The 24,559-nt window shown below is 47.7% G+C and overlaps 1 protein-coding gene across 3 annotated transcripts in view; it reads right to left on the reverse strand.

The window, feature by feature from the left end:
* The window catches only part of PACC1 (proton activated chloride channel 1), a 44,925-nt gene that overhangs the window by 6,742 nt on the left and 13,624 nt on the right, over positions 1-24,559 (reverse strand). Inside the window, exons 1-6 of one of the 3 annotated variants that reach the window (XM_089909523.1) lie at positions 14,961-19,266; positions 11,579-11,788; positions 10,007-10,158; positions 4,796-4,938; positions 3,412-3,556; positions 776-883 (exon numbers count right to left, since the gene is read on the reverse strand). In XM_089909523.1, the coding sequence (XP_089765649.1) occupies positions 776-883; positions 3,412-3,556; positions 4,796-4,938; positions 10,007-10,158; positions 11,579-11,690 (660 nt within the window). In that variant the 5' untranslated portion in view covers positions 11,691-11,788; positions 14,961-19,266. Of the gene's footprint in view, positions 1-771; positions 884-3,411; positions 3,557-4,795; positions 4,939-10,006; positions 10,159-11,578; positions 11,789-14,960; positions 19,267-24,559 lie in introns of those variants that run through there. The other 2 variants (XM_022593432.3, XM_089909530.1) reach the window with 2 other exon arrangements.

Here is a 24,559-nt window from a genome sequence, read left to right on the forward strand (position 1 = left end):
GGATCACACATTTTACGTGTGGAGCTGAAGGCGCTCATTCTTCCACGTGGAGTCTTGATTCAGGGAGTCTGCACGTGCCTACGTGTACACGGCCCAGCCAGGCCACGACTAACAGCGGTGACGGGATCATGGGGCACATCCACATCACAAAGACCCTGCCTGTTTGAGCCTCAGGTTTGAAATGTCTTCCCCCAACCCACGAGCACATCAGGACATCTTGTGATGATCTAAACAACAAACAGTATCAGATCTGGGACTGGCTCTGGTAAATGGCGTCTCACGAATGTTCTTTTGGCAAAGCCGTCCCATCACCCCTCCCCTTCTGAGACGGTGAGTCTGGGATCTGGCATTAACTGATGCTCTCTTAATTTCTGATTAGTACCTTTCTGCTCTGATTTACGACAAATAAAAAATGACTCTCATCCTACAGAGGACCAATAAAGAAGAATGGCTTCCGACAGCAGTAATCTAGATTCTTAGCTTACTGCTTTCCACTTGGTTCATTCGCTCTCACTACTCAGTGGCTACGCTGGACCAAGCACCACGCTGGACACCAGATAAACGGCGAACAAAGACGAAGCCCTCACATTCACAGCGACGACAGCCCAGGGTTAAAGATGAGATCAATTAAACGCAAAGGATATAGAACATGAATGTCATAAATACAAAAGACACAGAAATCTGCGCTACGACAGAAGATGAGGACGGCCCGCAAGGATGCACCAAAATGCCTTGGGGTGGGAAGTTCCCTCTCAAGATCGGAGATAATACTCACATCTTGGACTTTCTGGATGAAAGGATCTTTCCATTCAAAGACCACAAAAAACAACTGAGCACTTTTTTCGGCCGCTGGCCTCTGGTCAATGTAGTTAACCACGCTGGTCTAGGTAGAGAGGAGAGAAAACAGGGTTACTCCGCTTCTGCGTCCCTTCCTGGCCAGGGCCACAGGGAAGGAGAGGGCAGTTAGCGAAGCTGAGACCTCGGCTCTCCTCGCACCATCTTTTGGAGGGAGAGAGCCAAAAACCTCCTCTACACGATATCCCGAGACTGGTCCCAGAGCCAAGGCTTTACGTTGGTTTCCATCATTCTTTGAGGAAACGGACAGGATCTGGGGTGCACAATAGGTGTTTTGGATTGTCACTGAAATCTGTCGCTAGGTATCTGTACCCGATTAAACCATTTTCAAAGTACTGTGTAAGACTCACAACTAAAAGCCATAAAAATTCCAAACGTCAAAATACTTGACCTGAAGAGCTGAGTATTTCAACCCTTCCAGTCTGCAGGGACCAAGTACAGCCTCGCAGTTCTGCCCAGCTTGAGCACTCCCTGGAAACACACGGTGAGCAGGCGTGCTTGGTGAGGCCTGCTTACAGCTTCTACAGGGGCTGTGAGGTGAAATGGAGAGCAGACGGGTTCCAGAGTCTGGCTGGGCCATCCTCTGGTCTGAGCCTCTGCTTTGCTCTCATAAAATGGGGGGACAAAATGCCATTTGGGGGACATTTTTTGTCTACTGAGTTGTAGAGAGGCTCTCATGAAACAACACACAGGAAAAGCATTTTAAACTTTAAAACATGATAGAAAAACATTATAAATTTTTTTTTAAATTCTTGTTCAAAAGAGTTCACATCCCCCACCAAAGACTTCCAATGCAGATGACGCTGAGAGGCACACAAACATTCTACAGTGCACAGGCTCACGGGGGTCTGGCCTGCCGGTTTCAGATCACAGCTAGAGCTACCAGGAGAGCCGGGGTAGCCTGGGGAGACCTAACTGTAAGGTGAACACACTGAGTCTCCCTTTCTCTGCTGATTTGGGGGCCGGATGAGAAAGAACTTGGAGTTCTTGGAGAAAAGTGTGGCGTAAAAGTCCGGGAGATGACAGTTATCTTACAAAATACGAATAAGGACCTACTGCCAGGGGGTCGTTGCCTAAGGCAGGAAAAAAGCCCTGTCCCTCTGAAGAAAAATGGCTTCAAGCTGTTCCCAAAGGCCTCCAACCTGGAATCGTCCTAGGAGCGCGGCGTGGGGAGGGGCAGACCCGGACGAGAGCCCGGCTTCCATCCACCCTGTCGGTTGGAGAGGGTCCTTCTCCAAGCCAGCCCCTTCCTAAAGCTGCCCCTCAGAGTCCAGCCCAAATGGAAAACCTCCAAGGAGGAGGAGGGGATGTGAAAACAGAGCTGTCTCCTCGCTGCCTCTGCAGGCACCCAGCCACCGACACGCGGGATGGCCGGGCCCTGGGCAGGGATGCTGGCAGGATGGCAGCACCCCTGCAGAGGTGGAAGCCCCACAGGCAGGGGTGCGGCCTTGCTTTGGGTGGTGACTGCCTACCAGCCCTGCTGAGGCAACCAAAATGTCCCGTCCCTCCATCCCTCCACCCCCGGTGCTACGCCTTCTTCCAACATCCTCTCCAGCTGCCCCCAGGATCACGGCCTATCTCCTGGCCCCAGGTCAGGGGGCTGAAAGCTTTTTGATCACGCTTCCCATTAGTAAGAATTCTGAGCACGTGCCAACATATTTATAACTTTCTTAGAAGGGACATAACATTACTATTATCGTTCTAATGTTACATGCATTTTAAAACATTCAAAAATAGAGAAAGGATGAGGTTTTAAAAGTTAATACAAAAAGAGGGGCTTCCCTGGTGGCACAGTGGTTAAGAATCTGCCTGCCAACTCAGGGGACACAGGTTCGAGCCCTGGTCCAGGATGATCCCACATGCCGCAAAGCAACTAAGCCCGTGCGCCACAACTACTGAGCCTGTGCTCTAGAGCCCTCCAGCCACAACTACTGAAGCCTGCGTGCCTCAACTACTGAAGCCCGCGCGCCTAGAGCCCGTGCTCCGCAACAAGAGAAGCCACCGCAATGAGAAGCCCGCGCACCGCAACGAAGAGTAGCCCCCGCTCGCAACAACTAGAGAAAACCTGCACCCAGCAACAAAGACCCCATGCAGCCAAAAATAATTAATTTTAAAAAATTAATACAAAAAGAAAGCTAGTATTTTCCTCCTGTGTCCCAATGGATCACCATGCACCCCACACTCCAGAGGCTACCATATCCAGTCTCTGCCCTGCCAATAGTCAACTTTTTTATGCAGCCGCCAGCCTCTCAGAGCGCGGCCGGGGAGTAGAGCAGAACTAAAAACAGGCATCAGATTGAGCCGCATGAGCCGCCACTCTGTAAAACGCTCCGCCGTGTGCACTGTGAGGGCTGCAGCGACAAAGGGAAAGGGCCTGGGGTGTGCCCTGCCTGCAGAAGAACACGCAGACTCCCGGGCACCGGCTCCACCCTCATCCTGGCGAAGGCCTCCTCACCCCAAAGACCCTGTGCACCGGTCACCTCTGCGAAGCTTCCCTCCACCCCGCACTCAAGGGTGGAGTCAGTGGCCATGCGAAGCGAGCCCAGCGCCACCTACCTCCTGCCGGAACTCCACCGCCTCCCGCCCGTCCTCCTCCTCGGTCTTCACCAGGGACATCTTGACCCAGGTGCGGAAGCCACCCGAGAACTTCCAGCTGGAATAGGCGCTCTCGCAAGCCTGCATGAAGCCTACCCTGTCTGGGCTTGGAGGGCAGAGAAGAAAGGTCCACGTTAATCAGGCGGGATTCGAACGTGGCCAGGCTCAAACTCCAGCCCCTACGTCAAGCCGGTTTCTCTGCTGGTACCACCAGGATGCTCCCACTGCCCACTCCCCCCTTCCTCAAAGGCCTGCTTTTTGGCTTCCAGACGGAGGGGGAGCTGTCAGCTGCCTCAAGGCACGAGCACGGTCGCTGAGGCTCCCGGCAGGAGAAGCCCTGCCCACTCCCACCCACCCACCCCCAGCATCTGCTCCCGGAGCAGCCGGCCACATTCTGCAGACACGCCCCCAGCGCCTCGGAGAAATCTGGGTTTCAGCAGCCCTGGGGTGCCCTCATTGGCCCTCAGCCTCCCTGAAGGCCCAGAGAAGGGAAGAGGCTTCCCCAGGGAGCTCTCAGCCAGGCAGGACACCACAACACCCACTCAGGATGGTGCAGACGTGGCAGGATCATAATGCGCACAGGCAGGTGGCAACCGCATGGCGGTACTGAGGACCCACACAAGAGGAGCAGAAGGGGGCTGGGCAGGCAGGGGACACGGCCAGCTCCAAGCAGGGAAGCGAGAGGGAACTCTAGGTGGCAGAAGGTGCCGAGGAGGAGGCCCCAAGCTCCAAGATGGGCAGGATTGGGGCGCTGGGGCGTGAACGGCGGTGGCAGCTCACGGCCTCGTCAGCTGGCGGAGCGGCCTCCTCTCTGCCCTAGCTGCCGCCCGGCTTCCTTGAAATGGAGCCCCAGGGCCACGCAGGACCTGGAGGGACTGAGTCACCCTCACTCAGGCCCATGCCGAAAGCACTCCCATGGCCCACGACACGAGCACTCTGGGCCCCCGAGGTGGCACCACCCACGAACAGGAAATTTCATCCTCCTGTTAGAAACGCGTGACAAACAGGCACTGAGCTCTCAAGCAGGGCTGGACCCAGTTCCAGGACACCATGGGAAGCCAGGCCCAGGGGAGGAGCTGCCCTCCAGGGGGCTCACAAAACCCCGTCCTCAGCAGCCCCAGCCAGGAGCCGTGGGCCCCACCAACCTCCCTCCAGGACTCAACCAGCGCTGCGTTTTGGAACCCTCTACACCGGGCTCGCCTGACCTTGTGGAGAGGCCCTCCTCCAGGCCAGTGGCTCATCCACAGCCCTGCTTCCCTGCACCCTCTGCCCCAGCCTAGGGATGGGCACGGCCGGAATGAGAGAATGAGTGTCGCGCAAGCCCGCCCTGAGCTCTAAAGGCCACCTTTTCAGGAACTCCTGGAAAGAAGAGAAGAGGAGGTAATCGATGGCGCTGAAGTCCTCGCTGCTTTGGTTCAGGCGGAACTGGAGGAAGACCAGCTCCCGCTTCTTCACCTCCCGGGGCCCCTGCACAATCAGGGCGGATTTCTGCAGAGACAAAGGCCAGAGTCTCAGCCGGGAGAGCCGCGTGGGTGCTCCTGACCTCACCTTGGGCACACAGGGCTCCTCACCCTACCCCACACCCAGGAACAGCGTCTGGACAGGCCTGACGGCAACCTGTCCTCCCGCCACGAGCCTCACTGCCTGGCAGTGCTAGGGAAGCTCTTTATTTAGAAAGGGTACTAACTTCCATCTGGTACAGGTACAACTTTTTCCAGTGCGTCACTTTCCCATTAACTCTGTTCCAATGCCATTTATTATATGAAGCTCTAAAGGTGATGTAGTGAAATTTGTCAATCTTCACAGCTTCTAGATTTTGCTTGCTAAGGGAAACCAAAATTATATCAATATTCTCCTGTATTTCTTGATAGCACTTCTTAAAAAACTTTACATTTAGATACACAATATGCCTGCCTTTCAGTTTCGTCTATGGTATGAAATAGGGATCTTACTCTCACTACCCAAACAGTGGGCAGACGCAGGTTTGACCCCTGAATGTTTACTCATTCTGGTATCTGACTGGGCAGGTACCCTCCACATCACTCCCCACCCCATCCCCAAACCTGGCAGGGTTATTCCGTATACATGCTCTATTTTTTAAAATAAATTTATTTTTATTTTTGGCTGCATTGGGTCTTTGTGCTGCGCACGGGCTTTCTCTAGTTGCAGCGAGCAGGGGCTACCCTTCATTGTGGTGCACAGGCTTCTCACTGCAGTGGCTTCTCTTGTTGCAGAGCATGGGCTCCAGGCGTGCAGGCTTCAGTAGTTGTGGCTCGCGGCTCTAGAGCGCAGGCTCAGTAGCTGTGGCTCACGGGCTTAGTTGCTCTGCATCATGTGGGATCTTCCTGGACCAGGGCTCGAACCCGTGCCCCTGCGTTGGCAGGCAGATTCTTGACCACTGCGCCACCAGGGAAGTCCCCACATACTCTTCTAAATGTACTTTAAAACCAGCTTGTTAAGTTCCATGAAAAAATTCAACTGGGACTTTTAACTGTAATGATACTGGATTTACAGATTAACTGGGGAGAAACATCTTTACATCTACTTTTATAAATACTCTACCGAGATTTGAAAAGAGTATTCTGACAGGTACAGTGTTACAACATGCACTTACTCTAAGTTTATTAATTGTGCCAATTCAATTCTCACTTCTTACCCTTACTGCTTTCTGTCTGTTTGAACTGTGAATTTGAGAGAGGCGTTAGTGACACTCTAAGGTGATAGTATTTTTTATTTCTAACGGGTTTTGCCTGAGGAATACAAAGGGTATATGCTGTTCTGCACATAAAAATTTACGGCTGTTAAGTCTTAGTGGGGAGAAGTGGAGTTTGAACTTCTTGTCCACATAAACAGCCCTCTTTTTTTTTGTTTTGGTTTTTTTTTTAGCGGTACGCAGGCCTCTCACTGCTGTGGCCTCTCCTGTTGTGGAGCACAGGCTCCGGACGCGCAGGCTCAGCGGCCACGGCTGACAGGCCTAGCCACTCCGCGGCACGTGGGGTCTTCTCGGACCGGGGCATGAACCCGTGTTCCCTGCATCGGCAGGCAGACTCTCAAACACTGCGCCACCAGGGAAGTCCAACAGCCCTCTTTTAACCCCTTGCATCTGGAATTCCATTTTAACTGACAGTAAAACTGCCACTCCACTTCTTCCGGTTATGGCTGCATTTTCCCAAGAGGTCTCTGCCCATCTGTTTATCTTCAACCTTTCCGTGACCGGTTAAGGGGCAGCAGAGAACCCTAACTGTCCCGTTTCCATTATCCACTTCCTCCTGCAGAACCAGTTGCAGATTTTAGCAGGATATAGTCGCCCACTGGAGGTGCATTTCTGGCCTCAGATGTGGCCATGGGACGAAGTTCCTGGAATGAGCACAAAAGTGACTCACACAATCCCACGCCAGGCCCTTAGCGGGGAACTGCCCGCCCTCCACTGCTCACCTTCCCGAGATCGGGCAGTGCACACGCACGTGCTGGTGGGTCAGCACTGACCCCGAGGACCGAGACGGCGCCCGGGGATGGCAGAGTGACAGACAGAAGCCCTCACTGGCCATCCTGCGAGGCAGCACTGCCCGCACACACAGACGTCCCCCAAGAAAGAAACAGCCCTCTCTTATCTCAGCCGCTGTGTTTGTGTGGAGTGTTTGCTTTTGTACAGGAGCTTGGCCTGTACTCTGACCAACATAAGCTGTTTTCCAGAACTGGAGTGCTGAGGGAACAACCGCCTGAAGATAAGGCATCAACTTCACATTTGGACACCGGGAATATGGCAGGCGGTGAGGAAACAGACATGGGTCCTACAGGCTGGAAAGGCGGTGACCCTAACTGCGCCAGAGCAAGGCATTCGGTAAAAACTAACGAGGTTTAACTGAGGGTACAAGAGGTAGAGACTAGAAAATAAATGAGAATCTGAAGATTGATGAAGCAGGACCAGATGAGCCCCTTGGCTGGGATGCTTTCACGTGGACTCAACAGGATGTAAACAGCCACGTTTCTGCAAACATCTCACTGCAAACAAAGGGGCTGCGGGCAGCAGAAGGATAAGGACTGTTCAGCCTCCCAACCTATACAGCCCAAAGCCGCGGGGCCCAGGGAGGGCCTGTTTTCTAGTGTCCACTCCAGAGGACGGGCCCAGAGGATCACAGCCAAGGCAGGCTCTCCCAGTGGACAAGGCCAGGGCAATCCAGGACGCAGGAGTCTCTGCCAAGGTGCAGGCCCTGCCACCCACCTCTGCCTTCCTCCCGGGGGCCGAGGCAGGACACCTCACAGGTCCCGCCCAAGGGGCTCCATCAGGCTTCGGGGGCGGCTACGCTTCCCGCTCTTCCCTTTCCCTCAGGAACTCCACTGAGCCCCTCTGCTCCTCCTTCGTGGCTCTGCACTGTGTAGGGAGGGGACCTGGTACCAGGGAGCGGGTTAGCTCTCTCTAGTTTGCGGCTGTGAATGGCAAGGAGCCCCAGTGGTGAAGACTGCCCATCACCCAGGGCTGGAGACAGGTAACTTCAGTCAACTTAAGTTTGCATGGAAATGACTCCCATTTTGTGCCCTTACTTTATGGTTTTCTATAATACTTAAACTATGTAACTATTATAACAGATACAACTGGCATGAACAGGTTTGGGACACAGGACTCCTAGTTAGCATACTACTCAATGGGGAGCCGAGAGGAAAGACGGCCGGAAAGCCTGTACCTGCAGTGCCATCTAAGCACGCACGGGCATCCAGTCGGTACACAGGGAACAGAGAGAGCGGGGAATCCAGACAGACAGCGTTTGTACTGTATTATCTAGCTCTTCATTAAAATTTTTAAAAGTTCTTTTCATTTAAATTAGCTTCCGTTTCCCTGGAGTCCTTTCTGTTTTTTCCTCTCCATCCTTTTATGTGGTTGGTTTCGTGTAAAAGTCTAGTGGCCCTTAATTCTCCATTCTTCTTTCTGAGTGAAGGGTTAGGCTGACTAGTACAGGTCTGGGCTGTGGGTTTCTTCCTAACAGGCCCTCTCCCAGGCTCGCCCTTGCCTGGGGCTGACGGTGAGGACGCTCAGAGGCAGCAAGCAGAGAAGGCCAGCAGGCCAGGCGCTCTGCGTACTTCTCTTCTGGGAAAAGATTCCTTTCTGATGGCTCTCTCCTTCCATTGTGGACGTCCAATCTTAAGTTCTGCTCTGTTTCTCTCTGCTGGCCCAATGCCCAAGCAGGGAACCTCCCCTTAGCTTAGGTAGAGAATGGGCCCAGAGCCTTTACCCCGGAGCAAACACTGTCCCCAGTAGCTCTGCGAACCCCGGGAGGGCTAAAAGCCTGGCAGGCGGTCCTGTAATTATTATCCTGACCTGCCTGCCCTACAGCAGCCCTGCTCTTTAATGTGCTGACACAGAGCCAGCAGTTGGAAGGAAAGCTTTCACCTCTACAGCAGTCCTCTCCGGCATCTGTTTTAGGGCATGGGTTTTCTCTGATTCTGCTCCATCAATCTGACCCAGTGTGCTATTTATATTTTACACCAGTTCCTCAAAATTTCTGGTCCTCAGATGATACCCGTCCTTGGTTTGCAGGGCTGTTATCGATATTTTATTCTATTTTTTGCAGGAGTGGGAATCATTTCAGCAGGATTTTAGGAGGAGGTCTAGAACAAATATTAACGAAAAAGTCTTAGTGGGATTCTTTCGTCTCAAGGCCCACCTGTAGCTCCTTATCACCCAAAGGAGCAGGTCCTTCTCCACAGCAGATACACATGCTTTCCTCATTTGGCCGGTACTTCTGTCCACAACTTCACCGCCCACCGCCCTTCTGGGGGCACCTGGCCCTCCAGAAAACACCCACCTGTGGAATTTTGCTCAGAGGCACAAACAAACATGCTGTCTCCTCCCTTTATGCCTTGGTGCAGAGTTCCTCTGCCTAGAAAACCTTTCCTTCCTCTCTTTGAGCTGGAAAACTTACTCAGCCCTGTTCAATCCTTTGGAAACAAGGATATGGGATGAAAAGGAGAAGATGTAAATATATACGAAATTCCTTCCCTGCCTCCAGAACCCTGTGCAGATGCTGTTCCCCGCCTCCGTCCACTCCCCGGCTGAGCGAAGCCGTGGGTGACGGCAGGGCGGGGGTCCTTGTTCCCAGACCAGTGCTCCTTCTTACACCGGCATAGTTATTCCAAAATATGGATGCCTAGGTCCCGCCCCCAGGAACAGTGATTCAGGTGGGCCCACATGGAACCCAGAATCTTTGCTTTCGGAAGGGATCCTGGCAATTCTGTTGGGCAGTTAGCTATGGGACCCACTTGGCTGTGTCACACTGGCCCCACTCTGCAGCCCGCCACCCTTCCATCAAGGACAGGATCTTATCACTTTGTCGGGAATCCCGGAGGGTCACTCAGAGGAGGCCGAAGGCCCCACTGCCCTCCCTGAAAGCAGGTGAGCCAGCCGCGGCCAGACTCCACTTACGAGTGTTTGCCAGGGGCTGAGGGCCCGCACACATGTGGGGAGGGGGGAGGCCACCTGGCAGAAAGAAGACTGGGGTCCTCAGGGTGCAAGGCCAACGGAGCATGCTGCCCAGACCCAGCTCGGGGAGACGAGAGTTACCAGGGTCTGACTGGAGAAGGGGTCCGTGTAGTTGATCGTCTGGGTGGTGCAGTTCATGTCTCCTGGCTGGCCGGGGCTCTTCAGAGGTGGAATGACCTCGTAATGGTGCTTACAGCTGAGCAGCTGGGCCTGACCAGGGTACAGGGCAATGCCTGGGGGACAAACAGGGAAAAGTGAACGGTCACAGTCCCTCACCACACCCCTAAAATCATGTCACATATATTTTTTCACACCCGCCAACCACCTAAGTTCAGGACTCCCTGGGTGACTGCAGACGAGGGAGAAGAAAAGTGTCACAGAGGATGGGGAGCTACACACCCTGCCCTCAGAAAGCCCTGCTCTAATGGAGGAGACAACTGCCCCCTCGGTAAGCCCCTCCTGGCCGGGGATGCAGCCTCCCCAGTGCCTGCACCAAAACCCGCCCCGCTTCAGAACCCTGCTCCACACCCTCCAAGGAGGCCTAAGAGACCAAGCCGGGCACTGCCAGGCCCCCCGCACCGCCGCCCACCTGCAGACTCACTGGGCAGCCCTCAGCTGTGGGACTCCCCAGGACTCATTCCGTCTCGCATCTCCTGCCCAGACGGGGAGCTCCAAGTGTGCAAGTCGCGGCCCCAAATCCCTCCCCCTCCCGCAGCCAAGTCACCTCATTCAAAGCTCTAAGGACAGCAGCTGTTCTAACCTCAACAGTAGAAACAGTGAGAGCAGCACGTGGCCCCAGACACAGGCAGAGTCAGACCAAGAGACCAGACAGAGAGAGTAAAACCCACAGATAAAGAGACAAAAGCAGACAGAGAAGAGGAACAATCACGAAACAGGCAAAGACAGGCAAGCGCACTGGGACCAGCACACCTGTCAAGAAGCCCCAGGCAGAGGGGACCTGAGACTCCGGCTCTGCCCTGTGAACAGGCCATCCGAGGGTCACTCGGGGGCATCCTGTGGGCAGAGCCTGAGCTCACAGAGCTCACACCTCCCGGTCCACTCCACTCTGCCAGAGTCCAGTGCCAGCCCCACCGCCCCGGAGCAGACAGCCCGCTCTACGGCAGAGACAGCCCCTCGCAGGGACCGGAGAGGCACGGATGATGTGGCCCGGGAGCCCCTCTCCACGCAGGGCCCCGCCCACCTCTGGATGGCCTCGCCTCCCTGCCACCTGTAACTCCCACTTCTCCGCATCACTGGCCTCTGGCTCCAGCCAGGCTAGACTCATCCTCTCCAGAGAAGCCCTCTGCCTCCCTACACTCACCTTTGCTCCTGTAGACCCCCCTCCCAGAGAAACTCTCTTCCATTCACCAAAGCCCAGCTCATATCCTGCCACTGAGCATAAGCATTCCTTGCCCACCCCAGTCCTGCAGCGACCACTCCAGGCTCGGTCCACCTCCCTCCTTTGCACGTGACACTCTGCTGGGTACCAACAGCAGCTCTTGGGGTGCATAACCCACACCTAGACTGTGCTCGGACTCCTCTGCCCTGCCCGAGGTGCCCAGCAAGACGCCAGGAGTGCAATGGCAGCTCAGGGAGTATTTGCAAGTCGATGCCCCAGACCTGGGCCTGATGTCTGCCTGGCTCAGGCTCTACCTGGGGCGTCGTAGCGATCCACCTCCTTGTAAGACACCGACATGACAGGGTGCTTGAGTTTCTCACGAAAGTCCGTGATGGTCTGGTAGACCAGGAAGACGGCCACGGCCATGAGCAGCAGGTAGATGAAGATGAGCAGCACGGAGAAGACGTTCTTCAGGCAGGCCTTGCTAAAGCGGATGCTGCTGCAGGCGGACTCGCTGTCCAGGGCTGAAGGACAATGACACACACGTGAGCCAGAGGAGGTGGGCAACCTCCAGGCCCACGACCTGCTTTACCAAGGAGGCGAGGTCGCCCACACATTCAACCTCCCCACCTCAGCCCTCACATCTGAATCACAACACGTGGCCCCTATAGACATTCACCACACACCTGCTCTGCCAGGAGGGGGACGCTGAGCTGAAGGAGGCGCCCCTCTAGAGGGACAGACAGTTACAACCCAGCAAGGGAGCCAGCCCCAGCCTACCTCTCTGGCCCCATCCCCTGACCACTCCACTCCCCCAGGACCAGCTATACTAAACAACTGTTCCCAGTGTGCCCTCCTAAGCCCTGGAGCCCCTCACACCCCAAGCCTGGCCTGAGGCACTGCTACTGCTGACTCCTAACTCATCCTTCAGGGTTCAGTTTAGAAACGCATTTCCTCAAGGAAGCCTTCCCTGACCCCATAACTTGATTTGGGCACCCCTTCCTCAGTGCTCCCAGGGCACCCTATGTCCACTGTCATCACTCTGCCATGTTACTGTCTACATGTCTTTTTATCCCCCTAGGCTGTGAGCTCCATGAGGGCAGAGACAGGGCCAGTCTTGTCCATACTGAACCCCTAGCCCTTCACGCTGTACCTGGAATAAAGCAGGCATTCTGCAATTAGATGGTAAATGACTGAACGTGTCCCAATGCCAGCTCCTCCCCAAAAGTCCTGTGTTGAAGCCCTAACCCCCAATGTGACAATATTTGGAGACAGGGCAGTTAAGGAGATAATTGGGTTAAACAAGGTCATAAGGATGGGCCCTAATCCAATAGGACTAGTATCCTTATAAGAAGAGGGAGAGCCCAATGGCATTTTTCACAGAACTAGAACAAAAAATTTTTTAATTTGTGCAGAAACACGAAACACCCTGAAAGCCACAACAATCTTGAGAAAGAAGAATGGAGCTGGAGGAATCATGCTCCCTGACTTCAGACTATACTACAAAGCTAAAGTCATCAAAACAGTATGGTGGGGGGGGGCACAAAAACAGAAATACAGATCAATGGAACAGGATAGAAAGCCAAGAAATAAACCCACACACTCATGGTCACCTAATCTGTGACGAAGGTGGTAAGAATACACAATGGAGAAAAGACAGTCTCTTCAATAAGTTGTGCTGTGAAAACTGGACAGCTACATGTAAAAGAATGAAATTAGAACATTCTCTAACACCATACACAAAAATAAACTCAAAATGGATTAAAGACGCAAATGTAAGACTGGATACTATAAAACTCCTAGAGGAAAACATAGGCAGAACACTCCTGGACATAAATTACAGCAATATTTTCTGATCCATCTCCTAGAGTAATGGAAATTAAAAAAAAAAAAGGGACCCAATTAAACTGAAAAGCTTTTGCACAACAAAGGAAACTATAAACAAAATGAAAAGACAACCTATGGTCTGGGAGAAAATATTTGCAAACTATGTGACTGACAAGGGATTAATTTCCAAAATATACAAACAGCCCATACAGCTTAATATCCAAAAAACAACCCAATAAAAACTGGGCAGAAGACCTAAAGAGACATTTCTCCAAAGAAGACATACAGATGGCCAAAAGGCACATGAAAAGATGCTCAATATCGCTAATTATTAGGGAAATGCAAATCAAAACTCCAGTGAGGTTACCACTTCACACCAGTCAGAATGGCCATCATTAAAAAGTCTACAAATAATAAATGCTGGAGAGGGTGTAGAGAAAAGGGATCCCTCCTACACTACTGGTAGGAAGGTAAATAGGTACAGCCACTATGGAGAACGGTATGGAGGTTCCTTAAAGAACTAAAATTAGAATTACTATATCATCCTGCAATTCCACTCCTGGGCATATATCTGGAGAAAACTCTAATTCGAAAAGATATATGCATCCCAATGTTCAAAGCGGCACTATTTACAATAGCCAAGACATGGAAGCAACCTAAGTCTCCAATCAACAGATGAATGGATAAAGAAGATGTGGTGTGTATATATATACACACACACACACACACACACACACACACACACACAATGGAATACTACTCAGCCATAAAGAAGAAATAATGCCATCTGCAGTAACATGAATGAATCTAGAGATTATCATATTAAGTGAAGTAAATCAGAGAAAGACAAATATCATGGGATATCACTTATATGTGGAATCTAAAAAAAAGATACAAATGAACTTATTTGCAAAACAGAAATAGAGCCACAGACACATAAAACAAACTTAGGTTACCAAAGGGGATACTGGAGGGGGTGTGGGGTGAGATAAACTAGAAGTTTGGGATTAACATATACACACTACTATATATAAAATAGGTAAACAACAAGGACCTACTGTGTAGCACAGGGAACTATACTCAATATTTTGTAATAATGGAAAAGAATCTGAAAAAGAGTAAATAAAAAAACATATATATATAAAACTGAATCACTCTGCTGTACACTCGAAACTAACACAACATTGTAAATTAACTATATTCCACCCCCCCCAAAAAAAAAGAAGAAGAGGGAGAGACACCAATGATGCATACACAGAGAAAAAGTCACATGAGGGGGTGACAGTGGACAGAGTTCAAGGATGGCAGAGCAGTCAGAGAAAGTTAGGGGGAAACCTGAAAGGGAGGGAGCCACACAGGGTAGTCAACTCCCAAATCTGCAAATGAAATATGCTCAACTTCTTGACTGGAGACACCAGGAGGGCCAGCAAAAAAGCAGCAAGTGGAAACCAAAAGATCTGAGTGGAGATTTCAGCTGCTGCTAATGCAAGGAACATAGATTAGAACTTGAGTCTTGTCATTTTAATTACCTGCTAAGACAAAACTTCTTCAGAGGATCATAAGAGAATCCAGAACCTCTATAACGTGTCATTAATAGCATCTAGTGTTCAATTAAAAAATCACCAGACATGCACAGAAACAAGAAAATGTGACCCATACTCAAGGAAAAAAGCAGTATATAGAAACCAATGCCAAGATGACCCCAAATGTTGCGATTAGCAGACAGGAATTTTACAGCACATCAAGGATTTAAAAGAAAACGTAAGGATAAGGAATGAACAGAGGGGAAATAGAGAATCTGAAACTGTAGAAAAGAACCAATGGGAATTCTAGAGCTGAAAAGAAAAATAAATAAAATGAAAAACTCACAGCATAGTCTTTAACAGCAAAAGTTGACAAGAAAAAAAAGCCAGTGTAGTTGAAGTTAAATGAACAGAAATTATCCAACCTAAAAAAGAAAAAAAAAAAAAAGATTGAAGAAAAAGACTAACAGAGCCTAGACAACTGTGGGACAATATCTAGCAGTCTAACAACATGTAACTGAAGGGAGAAAATGGATGACAAAAAATATTTGAAAAACTAATGGCCCAAACTTCCCAAAACTGGAGAAAAAACATCAATTTATAGATCCAAGAAGCTCAATACATGCCAAGCAGGATAAATAAGAAAACCAATCCTACATAAATCATAGTCAAACAGCCAATGCAAAGGTAAGAGAAAAATCTTGAAAGCAGCCAGGAAAAATAAAGGCATATTACATACAGGAAATTATATCTAATGATAGGTTAACTTTTGATCATAAGTAATGAAGGTCAAAAGACAACGGAACATCTTTAAAGTACTGAAAGAAAAAAATTCTGTCAACTGAGAATTTTAAAATTCCAGCAAAACTAACCTTCAAAAATGAAGGGGATAAGGCTATTTTCAAACACAAAAGCTGAGAGAATTCATCACCAATAGACTTGCACTACAATGCATGCTAAAGAAAATTCTGAAATGACACTAGATGGTAACACTCAGATGTATAGGAAGGAATAAAGATCCCTGGAAATGTTAAATAGGTAGGTAAATATAAAAAGCTATTTACATATTTTTAAAATTTTAGGCTATCTAAAGCAAAAATTATACGACAATACTGTAAGGTTTTCTAACTTTTGGGAAAGAAGGAACAGAGAAACAACATATAAGACAAATAGAAAACAGCAAAATGGTAGAACCAAATGCAACCATATCAATAATTACTGTAAATGTAAATGGACTAAACACTCCAATTAAAAGGCAGAGACTGTCAGCCTGGATTAAAAACTAGATCCAACCAAATGATGTCTATAAGAGATGGACTCTAAATACAAAGACAGAAGAGTATTTGCTCATAATTATTTCATTTTCTTTTATTTAAAAGCACAAAAGCAAGAGGAGCACAGAACTTTTTTCTTTTTTTGCAGTACGCGGGCCTCCCATTGCCGTGGCCTCTCCCGCTGCGGAGCACAGGCTCCGGACACGCAGGCCCAGTGGCCACGGCTCACGGGCCCAGCCGCTCCGCGGCACATGGGATCCTCCCGGACTGGGGCACGAACCCGCATCCCCTGTATCGGCAGGCAGACTCCCAATCACTGTGCCACCAGGGAAGCCCAAGCACAGAACTTTTAAATGTCCTAGGCTGACAGAGAGAAGGAAATCATTCATTCTTTACTTCTACAAACATACATCAAGCATCAACTCTACATGCAACACTTTGTACTAGGTGCTTCAGGGAGATACCAAGAGAGAAGGATTGATGGTTTGTGCTACAAGTGCTACAGGATTCAGAAGGATGTGAAGATGTAAAATGTGAGATTTCCTTTTCTTGGAGGGCTGAATGGGGAGTGCAGGGCTAAGGGCAGAGATCAGCAAAGGCTTTGTGGAGGAGGTTGCATTAGCCCTGTCCCTAAAGCACCAGGAGGATTTTGAGGAAGAAATAATTTGGTGTTCATTATTCATTTGCTTTGTGAACTGAAAGACCAGATATCTAGGCCAGTGGTAGAGTAAGAGCTTGGTCTCCAGCCCCAGCTCTGCTACTAAATATAACTACTCTGTGACCCAGGACAGTTACTTAATGCTCCTAAGGCTAACTTTCTTCATGTGAAAAGGAAATAATCATTTCAAATGAGAGATTGTTGTAAAATGCACTATAGAGTGCCTGCTCAATGAATTACTGTTATTGGAGACCCAGAACGTACCCACTACCCCTCAAAAAATGAAGCCCTCAATGATGAAGATAACAAAGATGAAGAGCATGGAATGACAATCTCATAATAATTAACTAGAAAAAATATATGCTGAAGATAAAATGGAGGTGGGGCAGAATACAGTGTCTTTCATATAGTAGTCATGTAATGTTTCCATGTCTGTTAAATGAATGAATAACCCAAATAACAGATGAACTAAGTCTTACAATGCTTACTAGCTACCCTGAATTGGTCAGAGAATACTAGTGTATTTCAGGCACATAAAAGTAATTATCCAATCTAAAAAAACCAACTGGTGTGCCTTATTATTTCTGGTAAAATAGTTTAGAAAATTCTTACTTTACAGGAATGGCAATTCCCAGAAGTGTCTGTGTGGTTCCTTCAGGCTGTGAAGAACAGGTTACTGCTGACGATGGCTGTTTACTCTAAGAGGAACCAGGAAGCCCCAAGGAAATCCCTTGGGTAGCTGAGAGTGAAGCCAAGGTACAAAGCAGCTCTAGTTCTCCAAAAGGAATTAAAGCAATTTACTTTTTCAACTTCCTTTGTCTCTGATTCTACTTTGGCTGCTTATTGTTTAGTAGGTCCCTAGTGGGACTGTGTCAATTTCTGCACCCTCACAGCTCTGCCACCTGCCTTCCTGCTGTGTTCCTCTCATGACCCTGCTCCACTTTACTCTTGAAGTCCCTCTCTCTGAGTTTTGCATGCAGACCCCCTCCTGGAGAGTATCCTGTATAGGGTACCCCATTAGGCACATCACAAGACACTGCCCTTCTCCACACCCAGCCTGTAGATGGCTTCCCTTAGCTCTGGTGCTGATTCCTGATCAGTCACATGTAGCTTGGCTGCAGGGCCACAGGACCCAAAGTACGGTGGTTTGTGCACAGGGACCTACCCATAGCTGTTTTGCTTGGAAGGCACTCCCAGCCCCCATGGTCCATGTGAGACCACAGGTTCACTTCAAAACATGGCAGGTGGGGTCTTGTGAAGATGGCGGAAGAGTAAGACACGGAGATCACCTTCCTCCCCACAGATACACCAGAAATACATCTACATGTGGAACAACTCCTATACAACACCTACTGAATGCTGGCAGAAGACCTCAGACCTCCCAAAAGGCAAGAAACTCCCCACATACCTGGGTAGGGCAAAAGAAAAAAAGAAAAAACAGAGACAAAAGAATAGGGACGGGACGTGCACCAGTGGGAGGGAGCTGTGGAGGCGGAAGGCTTTCCACACACTAGGAAGCCCCTTCGCGGGCGGAGGCTGCGGGTGGCAGACGGGGGACACTTCGGAACCGCGGAGGAGAGCACAGCAACAGGGGTGCGGAGGGCAAAGCAGAGAGATTCCCGCACAGAGGATCGGTGCCGACCGGCACTCACCAGCACGAGAGGCTTGTCTGCTCACCCGCCGGGGCGGGCAGGGCTGCGAGCTGAGGCTCGGGCTTTGGTCGTCGGAGCGCAGGGAGAGGACTGGGGTTGGCTGCGTGAACACAACCTGCAGGGGGTTAGTGCGGCACGGCTAGTCCGGGAAAAGGTCTAGAGCTGCCGAAGACGCAAGAGACTTTTTCTTCCCTCTTTGTTTCCTGGTGTGCGAGGAGAGGGGATTAAGAGTGCTGCTTGAAGGAACGCCAGAGACGGGCGCGAGCCGCGGCTAAAAGCGCGGACCCCAGAGACGGGCGGGAGACGCTAAGGCTGCTGTTGCCGCCACCAAGAAGCCTGTGTGTGAGCACAGGTCACTATCCACACCCCTCTTCTGGGGAGCCTGTGCAGCCCGCCACTGCCAGGGTCCTGGGATCCAGGGACAACTTCCCCAGGAGAATGCACGGCGGCCCTCAGGCTGGTGCAACGTCATGCCGGCCTCCGCCGCCGCAGGCTCGCCCCGCAACCCGCGCCCCTCCCTCCCCCCTGCCTGAGTGAGCCAGAGCCCCTGAAACAGCGGCTCCTTTAACCCCGTCCTGTCTGAGCAAAAAACAGACGCCCTCCAGCGACCTACACGCAGAGGCGGGGCCAAATCCAAAGCTGAGCCCCTGGGGGCTGTGAGAACAAAGAGAAAGGGAAATCTCTCCCAGCAGCCTCAGAAGCAGCGGATTAAAGCTCCACAATCAACCTGATGTACCTTCATCTGTGGAATACCTGAATAGACAACCAATCATCCCAAATTGAGGAGGTGAACTTTGAGAGCAAGATTTATGATTTTTTCCCCTCTTCCTCTTTATGTGAGTGTGTATGTGTATGCTTCTGTGTGAGATTTTGTCTGTATAGCTTTGCTTCCACCATTTGTCCTAAGGTTCTATCCGTCTGGTTTTTTTTAATAATTATTTTTTAATTTAATAACTTTATTTTATTTTACTTTATCTTCTTTCTTTCTTTTTTCCTTCCTTCATTCCTTCCTCCCACCCTCCCTCCCTCCCTCCTTTCTTTCTTTCCTTCTTTCCTTCTTCCTTCCTTCCTTCCCATCTTTCTTTCTTTCTTCCTACTTCTACTAATTCTTTCTCTCTACTTTTTCTCCCTTTTATTCTGAGCCGTGTGGATGAAAGGCTCTTGGTGCTGCAGCCAGGAGTCAGTGCTGTGCCTCTGAGGTGGAAGAGCCAACTTCAGGACAACAAGAGACCTCCCAGCTCCACATAATATCAAAAGGCGAAAATCTCCCAGAGATCTCCATCTCAACACCAGCACCCAGCTTCACTCAACAACCAGCAAGCTACAGTGCTGGACACCCTATGCCAAACAACTAGCAAGACAGGAACACAACCCCACCCATTAGCAGAGAGGCTGCCTAAAATCATAATAAGGCCACAGACACCCCAAAACACACCACCAGACGTGGACCTGCCCATGAGAAAGACAAGATCCAGCCTCATCCACCAGAACACAGACAACAGTCCCCTCCACCAGGAAGCCTACACAACCCACTGAAACAACCTCACCCACTGGGGACAGACATCAAAAACAACGGGAACTACGAACGTGCAGCCTGCAAAAAGGAGACCCCAAACACAGTAAGATAAGCAAGATGAGAAGACAGAAAAACACACAGCAGATGAAGGAGCAAGATAAAAACCCACCAGACCTAACAAATGAAGAGGAAACAGGCAGTCTACCTGAAAAAGAATTCAGAATAATGATAGTAAAGATTATCCAAAATCTTGGAAATAGAATAGACAAAATGCAAGAAACATTTAACAAGGATCTAGAAGAACTAAAGATGAAACAAACAGTGATGAACAACACAATAAATGAAATGAAAAATACTCTAGATGGGATCAATAGCAGAATAACTGAGGCAGAAGAACGGATAAGTGACCTGGAAGATAAAATAGTGGAAATTACTACTGCAGAGCAGAATAAAGAAAAAAGAATGAAAAGAACTGAAGACAGTCTCAGAGACCTCTGGGACAACATTAAACGCACCAACATTCGAATTATAGGGGTTCCAGAAGCAGAAGAGAAAAAGAAAGGAACTGAGAATATATTTGAAGAGATTATAGTTGAAAACTTCCCTAATATGGGAAAGGAAATAGTTAATCAAGTCCAGGAAGCACAGAGAGTCCCATACAGGATAAATACAAGGAGAAATACGCCAAGACACATATTACTCAAACTGTCAAATATTAAATACAAAGAAAGCATATTAAAAGCAGCAAGGGAAAAACAACAAATAACACACAAGGGAATCCCCATAAGGTTAACAGCTGATCTCTCAGCAGAAACTCTGCAAGCCAGAAGGGAGTGGCAGGACATACTGAAAGTGATGAAGGAGAAAAACCTGCAACCAAGATTACTCTACCCAGCAAGGATCTCATTCAGATTTGACGGAGAAATAAAAACCTTTACAGACAAGCAAAAGCTGAGAGTTCAGCACCACAAAACCAGCTTTACAACACCTGCTAAAGGAACTTCTCTAGGCAACAAACACAAGAGAAGGAAAAGACCTACGATAACGAACCCAAAACAATTAAGAAAATAGGAAAAGGAACATACATATCGATAATTACCTCAAATGTTAAATGGACTAAATGCTCCCACCAAAAGACACAGATTGGTTGAATGGATACAAAAACAAGACCCATATATATGCTGTCTACAAGAGACCCACTTCAGACCTAGAGACACATACAGACTGAAAGTAAGGGGATGGAAAAAGATATTCCATGTAAATGGAAACCAAAAGAAAGCTGGAGTAGCAATTCTCAAATCAGACAAAATAGACTTTAAAATAAAGACTATTACAAGAGACAAAGAAGGACACTACATAATGATCAAGGGATCGATCCAAGAAGAAGATATAACAATTGTAAACATTTATGCACCCAACATAGGAGCACCTCAATACGTAAGGCAAATACTAACAGCCATAAAAGGGGAAATCGACAGTAACACATTCACAGTAGGGGACTTTAACACCCCACTTTCACCAATGGACAGATCATCCAAAATGAAAATAAATAAGGAAACACAAGCTTTAAATGATACATTAAGCAAGATGGACTTAATTGATATTTATAGGACACTCCATCCAAAAACAACAGAATACACATTCTTCTCAAGTGCTCATGGAACATCCTCCAGGATAGATCATACCCTGGGTCAAAAATCAAGCCTTGGCAAATTTAAGAAAATTGAAATTGTATCAAGTATCTTTTCCGACCACAACGCCATAAGACTAGATATCAATTACAGGAAAAGATCTGTAAAAAATACAAAAACACGGAGGCTAAACAATACACTACTTAATAACGAAGTGATCACTGAAGAAATCAAAGAGGAAATAAAAAAAATACCTAGAAACAAATGACAATGGAGACACAACAACCCAAAACCTATGGGATGCAGCAAAAGCAGTTCTAAGAGGGAAGTTTATAGCAATACAAGCCCACCTTAAGAAACAGGAAACACCTCAAATAAACAACCTAACCTTGCACCTAAAGCAATTAGAGAAAGAAGAACAAAAAAACCCCAAAGTTAGCAAAAGGAAAGAAATCATAAAAATCAGATCAGAAATAAATGAAAAAGAAATGAAGGAAACAATAGCAAAGATCAATAAAACTAAAAGCTGGTTCTTTGAGAAGATAAACAAAATAGATAAACCATTAGCCAGACTCATCAAGAAAAAAAGGGAGAAGACTCAAATCAACAGAATTAGAAATGAAAAAGGAGAAGTAACAACTGACACTGCAGAAATACAAAAGATCATGAGAGATTACTACAAGAAACTCTATGCCAATAAAATGGACAACATGGAAAAAATGGACAAATTCTTAGAAATGCACAACCTGCCAACACTGAATCAGGAAGAAATAGAAAATCTGAACAGACCAATCACAAGCACTGAAATTGAAACTGTGACTAAAAATCTTCCGACAAACAAAGGCCCAGGACCAGATGGCTTCACAGGCAAATACCCCAATAAAGACGTTAAAAAAAAGAAAAAAAAACCAAATCTTCCAACAAACAAAAGCCCAGGACCAGATGGCTTCACAGGCGAATTCTATCAAATATTTAGAGAAGAGCTAACACCTATCCTTCTCAAACTCTTCCAAAATATAGCAGAGGGAGGAACACTCCCAAATTCATTCTACGAGGCCACCATCACCTTTATACCAAAATGAGACAAGGATGTCAAGAAGAAAGAAAACTACAGGCCAATGTCACTGATGAACATAGATGCAAAAATCCTCAAAAAAGTACTAGCAAACAGAATCCAACAGCACATTAAAAGGATCATACACCATGATCAAGTGGGGTATATTCCAGGAATGCAAGGATTCTTCAATATATGCAAATCTATCAATGTGATAAACCATATTAACAAATTGAAGGAGAAAAACCATATGATCATCTCAATAGATGCAGAGAAAGCTTTTGACAAAATTCAACACCCATTTATGATAAAAACCCTGCAGAAAGTAGGCATAGAGGGAACTTTCCTCAACATAATAAAGGCCATATATGACAAACCCACAGCCAACATCATCCTCAATGGTGAAAAACTGAAAGCATTTCCACTAAGATCAGGAACAAGACAAGGTTGCCCACTCTCACCACTCTTATACAACAGAGTTTTGGAAGTTTTAGCCACAGCAATCAGAGAAGAAAAGGAAATAAAAGGAATCCAAATCGGAAAAGAAGAAGTAAAGGTGTCACTGTTTGCAGATGACATGATACTATACATAGAGAATCCTAAAGATGCTACCAGAAAACTACTAGAGCTAATCAATTTGGTAAAGTTGCAGGATACAAAATTAATGCACAGAAATCTCTTGCATTCCTATACACTAATGATGAAAAATCTGAAAGTGAAATCAAGAAAACACTCCCATTTACCATTGCAACAAAAAGAATAAAATATCTAGGAATAAACCTACCTAAGGAGACAAAAGACCTGTATGCAGAAAATTATAAGACACTGATGAAAGAAATTAAAGATGATACAAATAGATGGAGAGATATACCATGTTCTTGGATTAGAAGAATCAACATTGTGAAAATGTCTCTACTACCCAAAGCAATCTACAGATTCAATGCAATCCCTATCAAACTATCACTGGCATTTTTCACAGAATGAGAACAAAAAATTTCACAATTTGTATGGAAACACAAAAGACCCCGAATAGCCAAAGCAATCTTGAGAATGAAAAACGGAGCTGGAGGAATCAGGCTCCCTGACTTCAGACTATACTACAAGGCTACAGTAATCAAGACAGTATGGTACTGGCACAAAAACAGAAAGATAGATGAAAGGAACAGGATAGAAAGCCCAGAGATAAACCCACGCACATATGGTCACCTTATCTTTGATAAAGGAGGCAGGAATGTACAGTGGAGAAAGGACAGCCTCTTCAATGAGTGGTGCTGGGAAAACTGGAAAGGTACATGTAAAAGTATGAAATTAGATCACTCCCTAACACCATACACAAAAATAAGCTCAAAATGGATTAAAGACCTAAATGTAAGGCCAGAAACTATCAAACTCTTAGAGGAAAACATAGGCAGAACACTCTATGACATAAATCACAGCAAGATCGTTTCTGACCCACCTCCTAGAGTAATGGAAATAAAAACAAAAATAAACAAATGGGACCTCATGAAACTTCAAAGCTTTTGCACAGCAAAGGAAACCATAAACAACACCAAAAGACAACCCTCAGAATGGGAGAAAATATTTGCAAATGAAGCAACTGACAAAGGATTAATTTCCAAAATTTACAAGCAGCTCATGCAGCTCAATAACAAAAAAACAAACAACCCAATCCAAAAATGGGCAGAAGACCTAAACAGACATTTCTCCAAAGAAGATAGACAGACTGCCAACAAACACATGAAAGAATGCTCAACGTCATTAATCATTAGGGAAATGCAAATCAAAACTACAATGAGATATCATCTCGCACCAGTCAGAATGGCCATCATCAAAAAATCTAGAAACAATAAATGCTGGAGAGGGTGTGGAGAAAAGGGAACACTCTTGCACTGCTGGTGGGAATGTGAATTGGTTCAGCCGCTATGGAGAACAGTATGGAGGTTCCTTAAAAAACTACAAATAGAACTACCATATGACCCAGCAATCCCACTACTGGGCATATACCCTGGGAAAACCATAATTCAAAAAGAGTCATGTACCAAAATGTTCATTGCAGCTCTATTTACAATAGCCCGGAGATGGAAACAACCTAAGAGCCCATCATCAGATGAATGGATAAAGAAGATGTGGCACATATATACAATGGAATATTACTCAGCC

Source organism: Delphinapterus leucas, chromosome 1 (genome assembly GCF_059928025.1).
Source record: "Delphinapterus leucas isolate spDelLeu-1000000601 "Yukka" chromosome 1, BTC_Dleu_Yukka2, whole genome shotgun sequence".
Taxonomy (NCBI): domain Eukaryota; kingdom Metazoa; phylum Chordata; class Mammalia; order Artiodactyla; family Monodontidae; genus Delphinapterus; species Delphinapterus leucas.